We start from the raw sequence: 18,765 nt of genomic DNA on the forward strand, positions 1-18,765 counted from the left end.
CTTCAAAAGTATGCCCTAGCTCTGACTACTTCCTAGTAGCAAGTGGCTCGTTTCTGCCAAGGGTTATATGAACTCTTAGATTCCCGCCTTGAAGCAATGAGGCCAAGCACATTACAGGATGCTCTCATACAACTCACGAGCAAAGCCCCTTGTGAAAGAAATGAGGACTACAAACCTAAGCATCAAAAGAGATCTTACCCTGAGGCAAATCCTAAAGATCAACCCTACAAGAAACCCCAACAGAATTTTCCCTACTACACATTAGGGCCAAAAATGACTCAAAAAGGGCTGTGTAAGGAAGTGATTAATTTGCTAATTAGCGGAGCCGTTGACGGTCAAAATGACTCCAAATTTAGCGATTTTCCTAAATAAAAGCACATCCAAGTTATTTAAAGCGCATTCAAGTACATACCTTTTAAAATTAAAAAAACAATTTCACGATTCCCGGGATAGTTAATGCCGACATGACCACGATTCTTATTTTTGAATTTTTGCCGCCCCTCTCTCACTGTTTCTTTGCCATTCTCTCCCTTTTTTTGTCACTCTCGGATATGGCTCTGTTCTTCACGAGCTTTCTCTACTAACTTTTTATGCTTATTGCTCTGTTCCATCTTTTATCAAACTTAATAAAGAGTATTAAGTTTCAATAAAGAGTATGTGACTACACGAAGTTCTTTTCAAAGGCCGTTGACAGATTTCAATGAAGTTTAACGACTTCGGAAGGGAAGTTTATATCCACCAGACCCTGAAACTGGAAGGTATCCTTCTTTTCATACTCCTCATGATTTGATGAGATTTGTTGGAGATGGGGTTAATGGCTTACTGGGTTATAGTTTAAGGCTTTCTTACTCTTCAATAAACTATTTATCATACATTCAAAATCTCTTTCCTTGGCTGCAGCAGCATAGCTAGCATAGCAAAGAAAGTAACCTGCTCTAGAGGCATTAAAGCCTGCAGCATAACCAAAAATCCTAAGGGCAGCAGCTCTCTCAAGAACCAATATCTTGTTAGCATTTATTTGAAGGGGTGTGTAACCAAGAAACCTTGACAATACCTTTAGTGCAAATAAAGGTAGCTCAGGCTCTTCAGAATATTGACTATGAAAGGCACAAAAGGTTGCCTTGTCCAACAAAGGAAGATAGTGCAAAAGAGAGGATGAATCTTTCTTAAAGGTTCCTCCTGTTGCCTTTCCTCGTGAACCTTTGGCTCTTCCAAGAAAATTATCACTGTCAAGAAGTTCAAGCTGCAGAAAAAAAATAATTGATTAAAAAAAGCTTTAAAAGAGAAAAAATATCAAGGGTCATTAATGAAACAACCTTCTGCAATTCATCTGCAACAACAACCTTCTCCTGTGCGAGGTTGAATAAACCAAATTTTTCCTTCTTTGCAACCTCTTCTTCTAAATCTCTCAGCTTGATATCTCTCCCAAAAGATTGAATACCAAGCTCCTGGAGCCTGTTTTCGAAATCCTCATCCTTCAAAGAAGGTGCTTCCTCCTCAACTCTCTTCATGCAAACAGCAAGTGCATCAGGAGCAGTAACAAAAGAATCATTTGAAGTCTGGAGATCAAGAGATAAAAACTCCTCCTTGGACTCTTCCTCTGTGTCAATAAAGTCCAAGGCAACCTCAGAAGCCTCAGCTACTATAGCTGCAATACAGTAGTCCTCCCTTATATTGAGAAGAAATTGAATCTGATGAAGAGGGATGAAATCTTTGTCATTAATAAGAAAGGAGGGGAGGCTTCGTATAGTAAGGGAGGCCTCAGACACCTCCACATCTTCAATGGGTTCAGGGATGAGGGTGCTTGCTTTAAACTCTGCAACATCCAAACCTGCACGTTCTTTTTCCTCTGAAGCAAAATCAATCTTTTCCATCTCCAAGGTCTCAGATTTCTCTATGTTCAAAACAGTGGAGACATTCAAGTTTAATTCATCCTTGGATGGAACATCTTCACCTGGAACTTGAGCACTTTTCTCATCTTTGAGAAAAAGAAAGAAAAGAAAATCAATGTCCTTTGAAACAAGGTTGCAACTTTTAACATGGAGTTGACAGGATATGGATTCTGGGATTAGAACATTGGACTTCTTTGAAAACCTGCCAAACCTTCTTAAAACTTTATTTTTTTCAAGAGAATTTTGAGTGAAATCAGTGAGATGAATGTAATCTTTTCCTTCCAGAATCAAACACCGACCAAGAACTGCATCCTCAAATTCCTTTAATTCATCTGAAATAAACTCTCTAAATTTATCCAAGATTTCACCAAGGACAAATTTGGGATTGAAAATTTTCAATGCCTCTGAGTAGACTTGCATGTCTCCACCAACCTCCAAAACGGCCTCCAGCAACCTTTCACTTGGGTCATCGAAAATTTGTTCTCTTCCCTCAAGATTAGTACTCATATCTTCGGTTCAATCTGCAAAAGAAATGGAATAGAAGCACCAAAACATAGTGGAAAACCTGCCTTAGAACCAATTCAACGTCTTAATTCAAGCCTCTAGGTTGTTTAAAGGTTCAAGAAGCACTTACCAATACGGCGCGATACAAGGGCTTTGGAACACCTCGGAGGGCCTCCTATCGCGTCGTGTTGGATAAGCTGAGGGAAAGAAGTGAAGCACCTGAATGGAGCAAAACGAGGTCTTTGGAACAAATGCAAGGGCCTCCTCTCGCGTATTGTACCTGTCAGTTAAGAAACTTGGGTAGAAAATATTTCATCCCGTCGTGCTGATTACATTGGGGTATAAAAAAGATGAGGTCAAAAAATACGCGTTGGTTACACGTAGCTTAGTGCATGGTGGTCCACATGGCTTAGTGCATGGTGGTACACTTGTCACCAACGGTCACTACCCCACTCGGCCAGACATTTTGTCCAATTCTCCTTCACGATGCGATAGGGGCTATCCAACATCCTCTGACCCTTGACTATCGCGTCGTTCCGGCTAGCTCATCTCCTTCACGGCGCTCTAACGCCCCTTCAGTCAAAGTCCAATTCTCCTTCACGACGCGATAGGGCTCTTCCCACATCCTCTGACCCTCCACTATCGCGTCGTTCCGGCTAGCTCATCTCCTTCACGGCGCGATAACGCCCTTTCAGTCAAAGTCTAAGCCTCCTCCATCGCATCGTTTCGGATACAAATTTAATGGCGCGGCGGCTATAGTCACTAGGGACATTCATCCTTTTAAAGGCTTCCCGGCGCCCACGATGGCACTTCGGTGCTGGTTGTTGACTGCGAAGCATGGGGGACACGTAAGGAGCGCCGGTGTAGCTGGCGGGTGGACATTGACATCTAGGGTTGTAGGCAAAAGCAGTCGCCAGCCGCCTTCAGCCAGCAGCTAGCGTTGCTGCCTTCAGTCGCCTTCAGCCCCGCAAGAGAAGAGAACCACTCTCTCTCTCTCTCTCTTTCGTTTGCTTGACTGTGGACACAGTCAGCCACGTCTCGACCGGCGCACAGGCCACTCCTTGCCAACATCCATATATATCCGACGGCAACACCGTGGACAGTAGCATAGCTAGGCGGACAAAAGCAGCCACCAACGACGCCTGTGCAGCCGTTGTTGTATGTCGCCAACAACGAACTACAGCAAGCAACCACCTTCAGACGTTGCAGAGTCGGTCAACACCTAGAGAAAAACAGCAACAGCCGGTCATTTTCTTTTTTGAAATACACATGCGGCTTTGCCTGATACGACACGTGCTAGCCCAAAATCGCTCAATTTTGGCTCAAGTTCCTCCGTCAACAGAACATTGGCCGCCTTCACCTTCACCTTCTCTGCGAATTCTACAGCGCAAAGCAATCCTCCTACACGACGCGATTAGCCACCTCAGTCAAAGTCCGTTCATATCTATCGCGTCGTTTTGGATATCATTTTTACAACTTAAAAAAGTCTGTTTTTTCAATCGAAAAGCCTTCTGTATCGCATGCTCAATCACCGAAGCCTCCTATGCCAACACCCATGCCTCCAAAATCATCTTCCAAGTCTCCCAAATTATCACCTAAAAAATCTCCCAAGCCTTTTGAAGAGCCACAGTTCTCAGAAGCCCCCAAGGTTTTATCAAGAGAGCAACCTGAAGACTCTTCACAGCCCCCTGTCCAGTCTCCTAAGCCAGCAACCCCCCCAAGGCCAAGTTCAACAAAGAAGGCTAGTGAGCCTTTCTTTTCACCTAGATTCAGCAAACAAAAAAGAAAGAGGGACTCTGAAGCTCCTGGGTCCTCGAATGTAAAGAGGAAGATGGATTTTGATTAATGTTCATTTCTAGCCTCATTTATGTAAAAAATTGTTTATTTTTACTTTGTAATGAAGCACCCAGTTTGTGTCAAATAGATGTACTCCTCAACTGAGAAAAATCTTTGATGATGATTTTGCAGTAAAAAATGTCATAAGTACCAGCATATTGAGTCAGACAACAAGATCAAAACAAAATCTTTATTTGAAAAGTATTGTGATTACAATTTCATGATCTTGCATTTGGCTCAAATACAACTCTTTTGGGTGGAAGACATGTGATACAAGATGTTACATTCTCCATCCTTTTGCTTACAACAATTCCATCTACTTTAAATTTATATTCAGAGGATGTTTCATCAAGAAACTCAAGTGACTCTCTGACATCTTTCAGCATCCAATTAGCTATAACTATAAGTTCTCTAGGCTCAGTTAGTTGATGTACATATATTTTTAATTCAAACTCTGGACAGTTCTCTTCTGAATCTAGGGATACCCAGAAACCTAGCTTGCTTCTCCATCTTCTATAATCATAACCTAAAACTAATGATTGACGACATGATTGATATGAAATTGACAGAGAATTGGGACTTATTCTGCAACTAATATTGTCACCAATGTGGTAAGTTTCTTTGGTTCTCCATCCTTCTCCAAGCACAATGTCGAGTTCAGCCATAGAAAGTCTTCTGTTGAGCCACATTGTCTTTGATCGTTGTAAATCCATGGTTTTGAAACATGCCACAAAGACATGTAAAGGTAAGAACCATTGAACCTTTATCCTTCTTGATATTCTACCCGGAGACATAGCTTTCAAAATGTCTTCTTTGATTTTGAATTTGAAGCTCGATAAAGTAAGTGAGTCTGGAGATTTCCAATCTAGCGAGTTGATGGTAGGAACAGGCACTTCACGAAGTTGTCCTTTCTCACCTTCTCTTGATGGAACCATATATTCTGCAAAATAGACAAACAAATCCATCGATTTGAAAAAAGATGGTGGTTTATCAGCATACAAAACATCTGCAATTCCTTTGTGAATTGCATTGAAGGTTCCACTCAGACTTTCAATAGGTTGCCACTCCACAGCTGTCGATGGAAAGATAACTATTGTTGCCCAGTCATTTATTTGAAAAGACATAGGTTTCCAAAGTCCTTCCTCCCTGATATTATTAAAAACACAAGAAGTGATACTATGAGATGGACGACGTGCAGAGTTTGCCATGGGAACTTAGAAACAGAGAAAAGCCGCAAAAATTCTACAAAGAGAGAGAGAGAGAGAGAATGTGAAAGAAAGGATAGTGTAGACGTTCGAGACTAACTTGTCATGTCATAAATGTTATTTTCAAAATTTGAAATAAAGATTTCGTATCTTCTTTGATTTTTTTTGAAATAAAATATAGAGCTCACGTCTGGTACGGTGGGTCCAAACTTTTATGTTTAGTCGTCCAGAACTCTCAAAAATAGCGGTGTCTACCAAAAGATAGCGATTTTTCGCCGTTCTCCGTGAAAATAGTTCTCCAAGACCCAAGATAGAGGAGACAAGAATGCCATACTTTTGTATACGTGGCAAATATCTATTGGACCATTCCTTAATCTTTAGATTAACAAACAGCCCATTTTTAGACGTTTTTGGCCCTAATGACAGAGGGCGACAAGGCAACTCTTTTGTCCCCCGCTCATATGTTGCTTCTTCTAGAGAAGGCCCTCTGTGTTTTGAGTGCAATGAGCCGGGACACTTTAGGGCCAACTGTCCCAAGATGGCAACATCATTTTCCCAAGGTGGCAGAGGAAACCAAGGCCGTGGAACCCCTATCAACCAAGGTGCAAGAGGCAATGGGTGTGGCAGACCGCGGAGGAGCAGTTGCTAGGACCGCCTATATTATAAGTGAAGAACCGACCTTGGAAATGGCTGAAGAAGAGCGCGCCACCGTCCATGCGACAGTAGAACACCAAGGTCCGAATAAACAATTTGGTGTAATCCAAACCCCAGCCACTCATCACGGTAAGCCATTTCAGCTTTTGATTAATTGTGGCAGTATCCATTCATTTCTTTCTCCTAGGTGTTTGCAAAAATTAAACTTGGGTCAAAAAACAGCTAGAAGAATGACTGTAGAGTTAGCCAGTGGGAAATAAGTAGTATCTCGCCACTCTATAGGAAACCTTCATCTTGAGCTTCATCTTGAGCTGGGTAAAACGCGAACTCATGGCCACTTTAGAGTCTTGCCATTAGGAATTTTTGATGGAATCCTTGGGATGGATTGGTTAATTGCAAACAAATCTAGCATTCATTGTAACCAGGGGAGTATCACTTTTAAAAATGAGCATGGCCAAGTAATATCTGTTCAGGGGATAACAGGAAAACCTAAATCTAGGGTAGTCAAGGCAAAACATCTTCTCAAGGGAACATGTAAGGGTCAGCAAGTTTTCTTAGTCAAGCTCAACAAAGCCATTGAACCTAGTAAGGAGACGGAACCCTCTTGGCTCCAAGAATTCTCTAACATCTTCCTTGATGAGCTTACAGGGCTATCGCCTCTCGAGAAGTCGATCATGAAATCAAGGTAATCCCTGGGCCGGCTCAGTTGCTCTTCATCTAGAGGTGGTGAATATTTGAGTAGAAGAGCGAAGGCCTGGTGATATTCCTCGATGGTTTTGCTCCCCTGCTTTAGCTCTAAGAATTCGTTCATTTTGGTTTCCAAAAATCTAGGGGGACAAAATCTCTTTCTCAAATAGGTTTTTAGGTCGGTCCAGGACTGAGTATTTCTATCCAGATGGTTGGTGTCACAGTGGTTCCTCCATGCTACCCGAGCTGTTTCCACTATTTTCAGCCTAGCAAGAGCCATTTTGCTCCGCTCATTGTAGCCTGTGACATCAAAATATTCTTCTATGGCTTCCACCCATTTCTCCACAGCCTCGCCTAGGTTCTCCCCTTCTCCTTTGAAGGGTCCTGGCTGAGTCCTATGAAGAGCCTTGCAAACATCAGGGTCAAGCTCGTCATCTTCAGAGAGAGGGTCTGGCTGACGGCCACGGTTTCCTCGTCTCATGATTCTGCCAAAATTTATATATTATTAAATTTTCATTTTGATATCATCCACGAGATCCTAAGACTTAAGAGGTTCGGAAAATAATTGATAATAATTTTTTTCTTTATCAGATCATCCATAAACAATCACTTATACAACAAGGAATTTTTCTCCAGAAAACATTTCTTTATTTATATAAAAGTTACAATATGTACATAGAGCAGTTCGGCTCGAGAATTCAAAATCTCCTCGGGAGACACATACGACGACGGTACTGGGTGGGCCATAGACATGCCTTGATACAAACGTCCACTTACTGACAAGGGAGCTATTATCTTCCATTTAGGAATAAAGCAACTAAGGAGTCTGTAGACTTGGTATGAAAGTCTGAAATTTCGAGGCGTTGAATGATATAGAATGACACCACGCACCATTTTCAGCTTTAACAGAATCATTGCCAATGAGAGGTTCTGCCCCACAGCATTGCATGCCGATCACAAGAGGCATGGACATACTGCCCTGCAAACCACTTATGATGTCGTCTCTCCGCTCGGTCAGGAAAATATAAATCCTCGAAATGACTTGCGAGTCTTGCTTGGCTTGTTCGAGTCGAAGCAGAAGAGATGAGATGCTCAAAGGGGCGAACGCGGTCATGTCTTGTGACTGGGTGAGGTCGGGAATACCGGATAAGTATGGAACTTCCATCCATAATTTCCAATTCAATTTATAAGTTTTCAATTTTTTTGAAGTTTATTCAACATAATATTAGCAAGTGAAAAACATTATTTCTCAAAATTTTAAGCAATTTCTGCTACTGTTACGTAAATTTTACAATAGCGCTCTAATACCAACTATGAGATCCCGCTACCCCCTCTGCGCACCGGCGGATTCCCAGATGGTAGCAGCGGAAGTAGATCTCTCTTGTGCGGGGTAGGGTTTCTCACACTCAGGACCTTGCCCTCGAGAATGTCAGGCACGAGACTAAGCTGGTGGTCCTTCCAAAAATCAAAACTGGGAAAATTTTCCATGCCCGGAAAGTGGGGACGATTCCACCATTTTTATTTTCTTAACGAATTTATCTAACGAGGTCAAGATACTGAACTAACCTTCATCTGAATAAACCAGATAGAAGGGAAACTATTACAGACTTAACTTGAAGAAATCAACGCTTTTTTCCTGATTGAATCAGGCATAGCCGTTGATTTATTCTTTAGAGAAGTCTTCAGAATTCTAATTAACTACTCGAGTTCTAAGCGTATTCCTATTAATCAATTTTATTATTAAAACTCTACAAATTCCAGCCTAACCCCATCCGGCCCAAGGGTTAGCCACCGCCCAACCACTGGAATAGTAGAACTAGACAAGTCCTCACCCACCCATCCGGCCCAAGGGTTAGAATAGTAGAACTAGACAAGTACTCACCCACCCATAATTGAATGCCTTTCTTAACTTTTGCTTTAGAAAACAAATACGCACACACTCCTCTTTAAACTTTAACTTATAAAACAATCCATTGACAAACAATTACTTTACACATCTGATAACTCAAAATCTCCATTGAGTCTTTGTTTCTCACAAAACAATATCACTCTATTGAGACTAGCGGGTCAACAATGAGATCCAGTAACAGATTACAATAAACATTGGTCCATCATATAATATCTTCCTCGACATACGCATGGGTGTCCTCGGCACCGCGAGCCCGTGCATCTCCTACTCAAAACCCTCCAGGATCCTCCTTAGGTGTCCTGGCACTTCACTGAGGGACCGCTTCGTCGGCTCTCATCCATCGTACCAGAAGTGCACCATTTTAACCATACCGAGGCTGGTCAACAGGCTTTGCTGTGTGAGCTGGCCCTTGAACACTCCCCGCCAACTGCTATTGTAACCGAACTTTCCTTAGAAAACACATATACCAAATGCTCCCTCCAGCATTCTGGCATAAGACAGTCTTTTAAGAAAACAGGGTTTCTATGCAAGTTTTCAGTTTTGATTTTGTTTTTTGGAATACAATGGTGATATCTTAATTCCGTATCCCAATACTTCTAGATCACAAGTCTGGATTCCCAAGCACAATTCCTCGAATTCTGTAATATATCTTGATCCTCATATCAAAATCAAAGGTCTCAACTTAGTTTCAAATTCGATGGGTGATTTGAGTGCATGTTTCCTGAACTAAGCACATCATCATTGATCGAAACTGACGAAGGAATTAGGTCTTGGTCAATAGTCTGAATCAGAGTTTGTGTCTGGAAAGGTTCTTCCTAAACTATCTTTCTTGAAAGGTAATATTTTAATTTCTCTTTTTCTAAATTTCGTTCATTGAATATTTGCTTACAGATTTCTAAACTAAACATGAATTCCTATGAGGAATAAAATAATCACTTATCTCGATCTCCGACTTTGATAGTTTATTTGAATTTTCTCATTACCATCTTAGTGAATATGAAACGGTATAATTTCCTCTCACAAATTATCTACTTATTTATTTTTCCAATTTTTGTGGAAATCAAACAGAGGATTAAAGAGACCTTATTTAAATATAAAAATTTCCTTTATACATAAAATCATTTATGATGAAAATCACACTTTTAATATAAAAAAATATCTTTTATGCATATAAATCATTTATATGCATACAAATCATTTATGATGAAAACCACTCTTTTAATCTTTAATATAAAAGAATTTCTTTTATGCATCCATTTATGCATAAAAATCATTTATGATGAAAATCACACTTTTCATATAAAAAAATATCTTTTATGCATATGTTTATGCATATAAATCATTTATGACGAAAATCACTCTTTTAATATAAAAGAATTTCTTTTATGCATCCATTTATGCATAAAAATCTTTTATGATGAAAATCACACTTTTAATATAAATAAATATCTTTTATGCATATAAATCATTTATGACAAAAATCACTCTTTTAATATAAAAGAATTTCTTTTATGCATAAAAATTATTTATGATGAAAATCACACTTTTAATATAAATAAATATCTTATATGCATATGTTTATGCATATAAATCATTTATGATGAAAATCACTCTTTTAATATAAAAGAATTTCTTTTATGCATCCATTTATGCATAAAAATCATTTATGATGAAAATCACACTTTTAATATAAAAAATATCTTTTATGCATCCACTTATGCATAAAAGATGAAAATCACACTTTTAATATAAAAAAATATCTTTTATGCATAGGTTTATGCATACAAATCATTTATGATGAAAATCACTCTTTTGATATAAAAGAATTTCTTTTTTACATCTATTTATGCATAAAAATCATTTATGATGAAAATCTTTCTTTTGATATAAAAGAATTTCTTTTATGCATCCATTTATGCATAAAAATCATTTATGATAAAAATCACACTTCTAATATAAGAAATTATCTTTTATGCATCCATTTATGCATAAAAATCATTTATGATGAAAACCACACTTTTAATATATAAAAAATATCTTTTATGCATATGTTTATGCATACAAATCATTTATGATGAAAATCACTCTTTTATGATCAAAATAAAATTTCAATAAGCTTCCTTCTATACATAGAATTTAATTCTAAAGAAAGTAACACTTTTTTTTATAAAATATTTTTAGTAAGTATTTTTCTATACCTAGGATGAAAATAACACTTTAAGAATACATATACAATGGGAATTACTCTTTTTGAATTAAAAAAGTAAAACTTATTTTTTACAATTTTAAAAAATTTTGCCATAACCTCCTTTGTATGGCTGACCATTTTTCAAATTTTAACTCTCTAAAATTAATTAGAAGTTCACCAAGAGTATTTAAATCATTCTAATGTAAACATTTTCTACTTATCAAAGAGAAACATTATGAAAAACTTGATTTTATCCATTAATCATGATCCATCTAGGATAAAGAATGGTTGGATTTTTAATTTTTAACTCTCTAAAATTAATTAGAAGTTCACCAAGAGTATTTAAATCATTCTAATGTAAACATTTTCTACTTATCAAAGAGAAACATTATGAAAAACTTGATTTTATCCATTAATCATTCATCTAGAATAAAGAATGGTTGGATTTACTAAAGAAGAGAGGGGAATGCCTTTCTTCAATGAGGCATAACATCATATTCATATTAGAGAAGACAAAAATCATAAAAACCATAAAATAAAATAGAAAAGAGAAGAATCTCCAACTTACAAGGAGGATTTGAGAGCTTTCCTCTGGCTTGATGGTTTGAGGGATCTACTCTTGGCTGAAACAAGAGTGGCCACAAATCTTTAGAAGAGGGAAGGTCAAAAACTAATGAATTATGAGTAAATTCATAGTTTTTGGCTCTTGGGAGAAGTAGGGTAACAGTGCAAAAACACTATTGAGCTTCAACAAAGGGGAAGGCTTCTATTTATAGGAAAAAGTGAGCTTCTAACCAAGCCAACTGATTCTAGAATTTTCCAGATCAGTTTGGTCAATTTTTGATCATTTTTGGGTCAATTCAGTCCGCTTTTTGGATCTAGTTGAAACAGGGGAGAGGAGAGATAAAAATATCTCATTATTTGGGAGTTTAAAACTCTCCCACACATGTGAAATAGGTGCCTCCTTCATGAGGGGAATTCCCCCATACTGAGGTGTCAAAAATGCATCATTTCTTCTAAATATCTCTCTTTTTCAACTATTAACCTTCTCCTTAGTCAACTCTTCACATCTTATGTGAGTATTTACTCATTTTTGGGGGATTTTCCTTTTATTCTTCCATTTATCTCCTCCCTACATTTGGATGAATCTTATCGGTCCATAGGAACCTTAATTTAAAATTTCGAAAAAAAATCTTGACCCCTAGGATAAGGCCTCTTGAACAAATTATACTTGATTTCTAATGCACCTTCTGAAAATCTTTTTGAATTTCTGTTTTGGGAAAAATTATTTTAATAAGAAGAGATATTTTTCCATCTAAAAATATTCAAAATCTAAATATTCTCTCTCTAGAATATTTTCTCTCTCTAGGCCAAAACAGGTAGAAACAAGATCTTTTATATTTCTGAAGAGGGAATTGCTTATAGAGGAGAAGATGCTGGACATCTTGAGAGGTTGGGGAGGAATCTTACAGTGATGTAGTGGAACTCTATGAAATAGCATATTGTTGTTTCACATGTTTAGGGGAACCCTTGCCATTATGAGGCGCTATGGATGAAGAAACTTACACAGTTTCTAAACAACTATCTACAAGCTCATGTGAATCCACTTGATGTTCATACGAAACTATTGATAGCATCATGCTCCTATGAAGACATATTGTATACATGACGAGAAAAGAAAGGAAAAGAACAAGAAAACAAGCAATTGGGTTAAGCTCCTACCTGGGAGCAAGGGTCGCAAAGCAATGCCAATGTCAATGAGTAAGAATGCAAGATTGATGTTGACGAGCGCAGTGAAGAACACAAAACAGGTGAATCGAGCATGATGAAAGCAAATGCACAAAAAAGAAAAAAGATGCCTTTATGATGTAACCGTCGATCCCAATGGCTAACCTTAATAAGCAAACCACTGTCCATGTGCGATTCGTTTTTGTTTTGTGACCATTTCATGTCATGAAATGGTCAGGCGATTCACGACATGAACCATTTTACAATGTTTCATGGCGTGAAGCATTAAGGTTGTTCACGAGACGTGAAGCCTCTTTGTTTGTTTCACGATGTGAACTTTCTAACTGGTTCACAACATGAAATTATATGATCCTTAATGCATGCAAATTTTTGATACCTTATTGATGCATATATGCATTTGGAGAGGAAATGAATACACATGTAATGAATGAACATGTTTCATGGTATGAAAAGTAATACTTCTTCACCTCGTACTATCTGTGGTATCTGTGGCCCCTCTGTGCATCAAACTCTAGAGTGCTAGTAGTGGAAGTAGCAACCTTGCGCGCAAGGCAGAGCTTCCCACTCGGGGCCTTGCCCACGAATGTCCAAACAAGAGACTAATCCCTCGGTTCTTCCAAAACCAAACCCGAAAAAAACTTCCCTCGCCCAAAAAGCATAGGCGATTCCTCCAGGAAAATCTTCTAACGTAGTTAAGAGCCTTAACTATCCTTTGTATTCCGACCGAACTCGGGTCACATGGCTGAATCAAAGGAGGAACTTGCACTTGGTTCATATAGAGACCAACGCTTTTTTCCCCATCAAAAGAGACACACCCATTGATTCTTTTCCATAGAACAAGGATTATCCAATGACTTACTTTAACTATCGTAACTTGAACAAAATTGAATTTTATTAAAGGAATCCATCAATCCAGCCTAATCCCATGGGTTAGCCAACCACCCAACCACTGTATTCATAGGATCCATTATAAAAATTTGGTTATGTTTTGTCCCGCGAGTACTAATAGGGAAAAGAGTTCTCAGGCCCCCTAGCCGGCTCTCATGCAAAACTTAAATAGACACACCACTTACACACCCAATATGAAATTACCTTTTCTTAGACTCAACTATCTCCAAAACAGAATTGTAATAAAACCATAGTGTTTCCAACATAATCCTCAGTATTCCAGTGTTCCAAGTCCAATTTTCAATCATTCCTTTCCTCGACGTACCTATGGCATTATTGGCAACCAGAACGCTCACCACCTGCTCACTCATGGGCCTTTTCAATAGTTCCTAGCCATAGTATCCAGGAATATAATCAGTATTCCATTCATTCCTTTCTCAGTGTACCTATGGCATCATTAGCAACCAGAACGCTCACCACCTGGGGCCTTTTTAATAGTTTCTAGCCCATAGTACCTAGGAATATAATCACATTAAAAACCATATGGACTCTCCGTTGAATATCAGCTAGATCAACCAATAAGATCCATATAAAAGAGCCATGTGTTAAAATATACAAGTAAATAGGGTGTGTGCGCGAGAACAAGCCCTTAGCTAGAGGCTGTAAAAGAGAATCTGTAAATGTGAGAGAACCTATGAAAAGGTGAGAAGAATCTACTGGGAGAGAATAAAGGGTAGCATGAGAAGATTTAGGATGTGTGGAGATATTCTAGTAGAGTTGGAGAGAATCAAGCAAAAGAGGTGGAGTGAATCAAGGAGAAATCAGTGGGATTAGATGCTTGGATGTAAACTCTATAAATTGAGGTATAGGCCTAATGAGAACTTGCTGGTTTTTGATTATCCATGCCTACGTTAAGATATCAGTTAATTACTCACTAATCACATGTTAATTACTCACTAATCACATGTTAATTATCATCTAATCTCTTTGTTAATGATGTTGATTCTAGCATTTGATCCACCATAGCTCATCACATTGCTGTAATTTTAACATGGTATCAGAGCCTAGCCTAGAATCCATCAATTTGTGAGCCCATTATCTTGCTAATTAGGATTAGTAGAAAATTAATATTTTCACCTCTTTTTCAACTAACCTATGCACCCCCAACCAGTGGAGGGGCTTGATCTCCCCCCAGGAGAAACATTAGGGGAAATGCTTCTAGCCCAACATAGCTAACTCAGATGTGCTGCTCCAGCCCATCAAGTCAACGCAGCAAACCGCCTACCAGAGCTCCCGATTTTTGCTGATTTGCATGTGCCGTTTTTTCTGAGGAAAAATGAGATCTTGTCTTCTCCATTTGCAATGGGTCTAATTCCTCTTAGCCCCAGGGGTTTTCAAGCATGCTCTACAAGCTGGTGAAGTCAGAATTTGATTTGATCAAGTCTACAGTGAGATCCAAGCTCTTCATCAAATCTGTTGTGGTGTCTTTGGAAAAACAGAGATTAAGCATTCAATGTTTGGTCAAATCTTGTGTTTCTTGGCTTAATCCTCTACTAGACTAATTACTTTTGATGGCCTTGAAAGGATTTGAGCTCATTTGAACTCTAAGGCCTCAGATTTGGGCTCCCCGCATACTCTATTTTTTGCACACAAAACAGAGGATTAATTTACTAATCAGTGCTAATCACTGTATTTTGATGCAATTGAGGGTTCAAATTAACCATTAGGTATCTGATACAGATCCCTATAACTTCAGATTGAAATTCGGAGATGGTTTGGTACTCCAACCATTTCGTACAAATTGGTTACCCTTGATTTAATGTAATTCCTGGTGATTTTATGCTAAATCTGTTGTGATCATCTCTTAAACACCAAATTGAGTTGCAAAAGGGTAGACACTGCCCTTGAATCTTGAAATTGGATCGAGGTAAGATCCCCTTCACATCATCATGAGTACAGCACAAGAGATAGCCAAATTTAATGGGGAGCAGTTTTACACATGGCAAACAAAAACCATGTATCTGCTCTCATGAGGACAAATCTGTGGGGGCTAGTTGAGGGAAGAGATGAATGCCCAGAGGTGAGAGGGAAAAATGAGTGGAAGAGCAGGAATGAAAAAGCATTGGGTCTTATCGCACTCAATTTAAATGATGAAATCATTCATCACATAACAGGGATACAATGGGCAAAAGATGCATAGGATGAACTCAATAAATTATTTGGCACACAAGCTAAAAATTCAAAGATAAATCTATTAATGAAATTCTATAAATTGGATATGAAGGAAAGTGAACCTTTAATCACACACTTGAACAAGTATAAAAGCATTAAGCAACAACTGGCAGCATTAAGCAAGCACACACTTGAACAAGCATTAAGCAACTGACAGCTATTGGCAAAAATGGTAGAAGATGATGAGGCACTAGCAGTGCTTGTGAAGAGTGTGGATAAAGGTGAATATGAAAACATTGTACCAACACTAAAGAATGTCCCTGAATTGAAGCTACACGAGATAGAAGGAGCTCTACTAGAGTAAGAGAGCAGAGGCAAAGAGAAGACATGGCTCGACTCAACAGCAGGAGAAGAAAAAGCATTCTTCACCCGAGGAGGATTCTCTCGAAGAGGACGAGGACGAGGACGAGGAAGAGGCAGAGTAGGAGGAAGGACCTTCACTTGCCACAACTATGGAAAGCCAGGACACTTGGCAAGAGACTACTACAGCAAACCCAGTGGAGAAGGAACGACATCAACAAACTTCATGGAGGCTCCTAAGGAAGTGGAGTCGGATCATCTTTTCTGAGAGAGAGAGAGAGAGAGAGAGAGAGAGAGAGAGAGAGAGAGAGAGAAACCCCACAACCCAATGTAACCTGCCCCAGCAGAGTAAAACCACCTCTGAGCCACTGATGATGTAGGCCATGTGGTAGATGTATGTGTGAGCACTTTAGTCAAGGTCGCGGGCACTTGTAGTAGTCTTGGACACATAGAGAGAGAGTGTCAAGGACTATGAGTTTAGGGACTTGAGGCATTGATCACGCAGACTTGAGGCATTGATCACGCAGACTATCAAGTAAGAGGGAAACTTGGTATAAGGTCTAGGTGTGCTAGGAGTATTCACTTGAGGGGAGGTGTTGAAATATACAAGTGAATAGGGTGTGTGCGAGAACAAGACCTTCGCTAGAGGCTGTAAAAGAGAATCTGTAAATGTGAGAGAACCTGTGAAAAGGTGAGAAGAATCTACTGGGAGAGAATGAAGGGTAGCATGAGAATATTTAGGATGTGTGGAGATATTCTGGGAGAGGTGGAGAGAATCAAGCAAAAGAGGTGGAGTGAATCAAGGAGAAATCAGTGGGATTAGATGCTTGGATGTAAACTCTATAAATTGAGGCATTGGCCTGATGAGAACTTGCTCGTTTTTTATTATCCATGCCTGTTAAAATTACAGCAATGTGATGAGCTATGGTGGATCAAATGCTAGAATCAATATCATTAATAAAGTGATTAGATGATAATTAAGATGTAATTAGTGTAATTAACTAATAGCTTAATGTAGGCATGGATAATCAAAAACCAACAAAGTGATTAGATGATAATTAAGAAGTAATTAGTGAGTAATTAACTAATAGCTTAATGTAGGCATGGATAATCAAAAACCAGCAAATTCTTATTAGGCCAATGCCTCAATTTATAGAGTTTACATCCAAGCATCTAATCCCACTGATTTATCCTTGATTCACTCCACCTCTTTTGCTTGATTCTCTCCACCTCTCCCAGAATATCTCCATGCTTCCTAAATCTTCTCATGCTACCCTTTATTCTCTCCCAGTAGATTCTTCTCACCTTTTCATAGGTTCTCTCACATTTACACATTCTGTTTTACAGCCTCTAACCAAGGGCTTGTTCCCGCAGACACCCTATTCACTTGTATATTTCAACACCTCCCCTCAAGTGAATACTCCTAGAACACCTGGACCTTATACCAAGTTTCTCTCCTACTTGATAGTCCGGACCGGTGCCTAGACACCTCCCCTCAAGTGAACTTAGCACACCTGGACCCTATACCAAGTTTCTCTCTTACTTGATAGCCCGCGACCAGTGCCTCAAGTCCCTAAACTCATAGTCCTTGACACTCTCTCTCTCTATGTGTCCAAGGCTACTATAAGTGCCCGCGACCTTGACTAAAGTGCTCACACATACATCTACCACGTGGCCTACATCATCGGCGGTGGCTCAGAGGTGGTTTTACTTTGTTGGGGCAGGTTACATTGGGTTGTGGGGTTTCTCTCTCTCTCTCTCTCTCTCTCTCTCTCTCTCTCTCTCTCTCTCTCTCTCTCTCTCTCTCTCTCTCTCTCTCTCTCAGATATTTTCACATGGCTCCTCACTCTTTGGAGCCTCACATCTTCTCTTATCTTCAGTCTTCTTGTCGTAGCAGCTTCTCTTCATGCGTCCGTGTCTTCCTCTTCTTTCAGTCTTCTTGTGGTAGCTTCTCTTCATGCGTCCATGTCTTCCTTCAATGCTTCCTCTAGATCTTCTTCTCGGTGTGGATCTTCCTCTTGGAAAGAGATGTTCTTCTTTCATGGTGGCTGGGGCCATGAGCTTGTCCGTTAGTTCTTCTTGCTCCATGTGAGCAACATGTTTAAATGTTTTGCTGACAGTTCTTTTGGGATTTTTATGTTTATCTTGTGTCATTATGCAATGCAAACCCAAATCTATGTGGGAGGTCTTACCTCTTGCCTTATTCTGGACAAGGACAGTGTCTAATCCCATTTTTACACTGATGTAATGTGCCCAATACATAATGCATATAGTATTCATTCTTATGCACATTCCCAAATGCAACTCTGGCTGTGAATAATCTTGATTTTGAGTGTGATTTGCAGGCATTAACCAAGGGTTAAATACAAAATGATGATTACCATAAATTTATCAGAATAATTTTACCATAAATTTATCGGCATAATTTTACCAGAAATTACATTAAATCAAAAGTAACCAATTTGTACGGAATGGTTGGAGTATCAAACCATCTCTGAATTGCAATCTGAAGTTATAGGGATCTGTATCAGATACCTAATGGTTAATTTGAACCCTCAATTACACCAAAATATAGTGATTAGCACTGATAAATCATTGATTAGCAAATTAATCCTCTATTTTATGTACAAAAAATAGAGTATGTGGGGAGCCTAGATCTGAGGCCTTAGAGTTCAAATGAGCTCAAATCCTTTCAAGGCCATCAATAGCAATCAGTCTAGT

General features: G+C 39.0%; 1 protein-coding gene across 1 annotated transcript; it reads right to left on the reverse strand.

The window, feature by feature from the left end:
- Nucleotides 1–811: 811 nt before the first annotated feature.
- On the reverse strand, nt 812–2,530 carry LOC147607881 (uncharacterized). The gene is made up of 2 exons (XM_086790128.1): nt 1,317–2,530; nt 812–1,243 (listed from the first exon to the last, which is right to left on the reverse strand). Exons 1-2 carry the CDS (start codon nt 2,397–2,399, stop codon nt 812–814), a joined length of 1,515 nt encoding a protein of 504 aa, XP_086646254.1. The 5' UTR covers nt 2,400–2,530.
- Between the last annotated feature and the right edge of the window lie 16,235 nt (nt 2,531–18,765).

The sequence above is a fragment of the Cibotium barometz genome, chromosome 54, assembly GCF_041138505.1.
Source record: "Cibotium barometz isolate CiBa-2024 chromosome 54, ASM4113850v1, whole genome shotgun sequence".
In the NCBI taxonomy this organism is placed as follows: domain Eukaryota; kingdom Viridiplantae; phylum Streptophyta; class Polypodiopsida; order Cyatheales; family Cibotiaceae; genus Cibotium; species Cibotium barometz.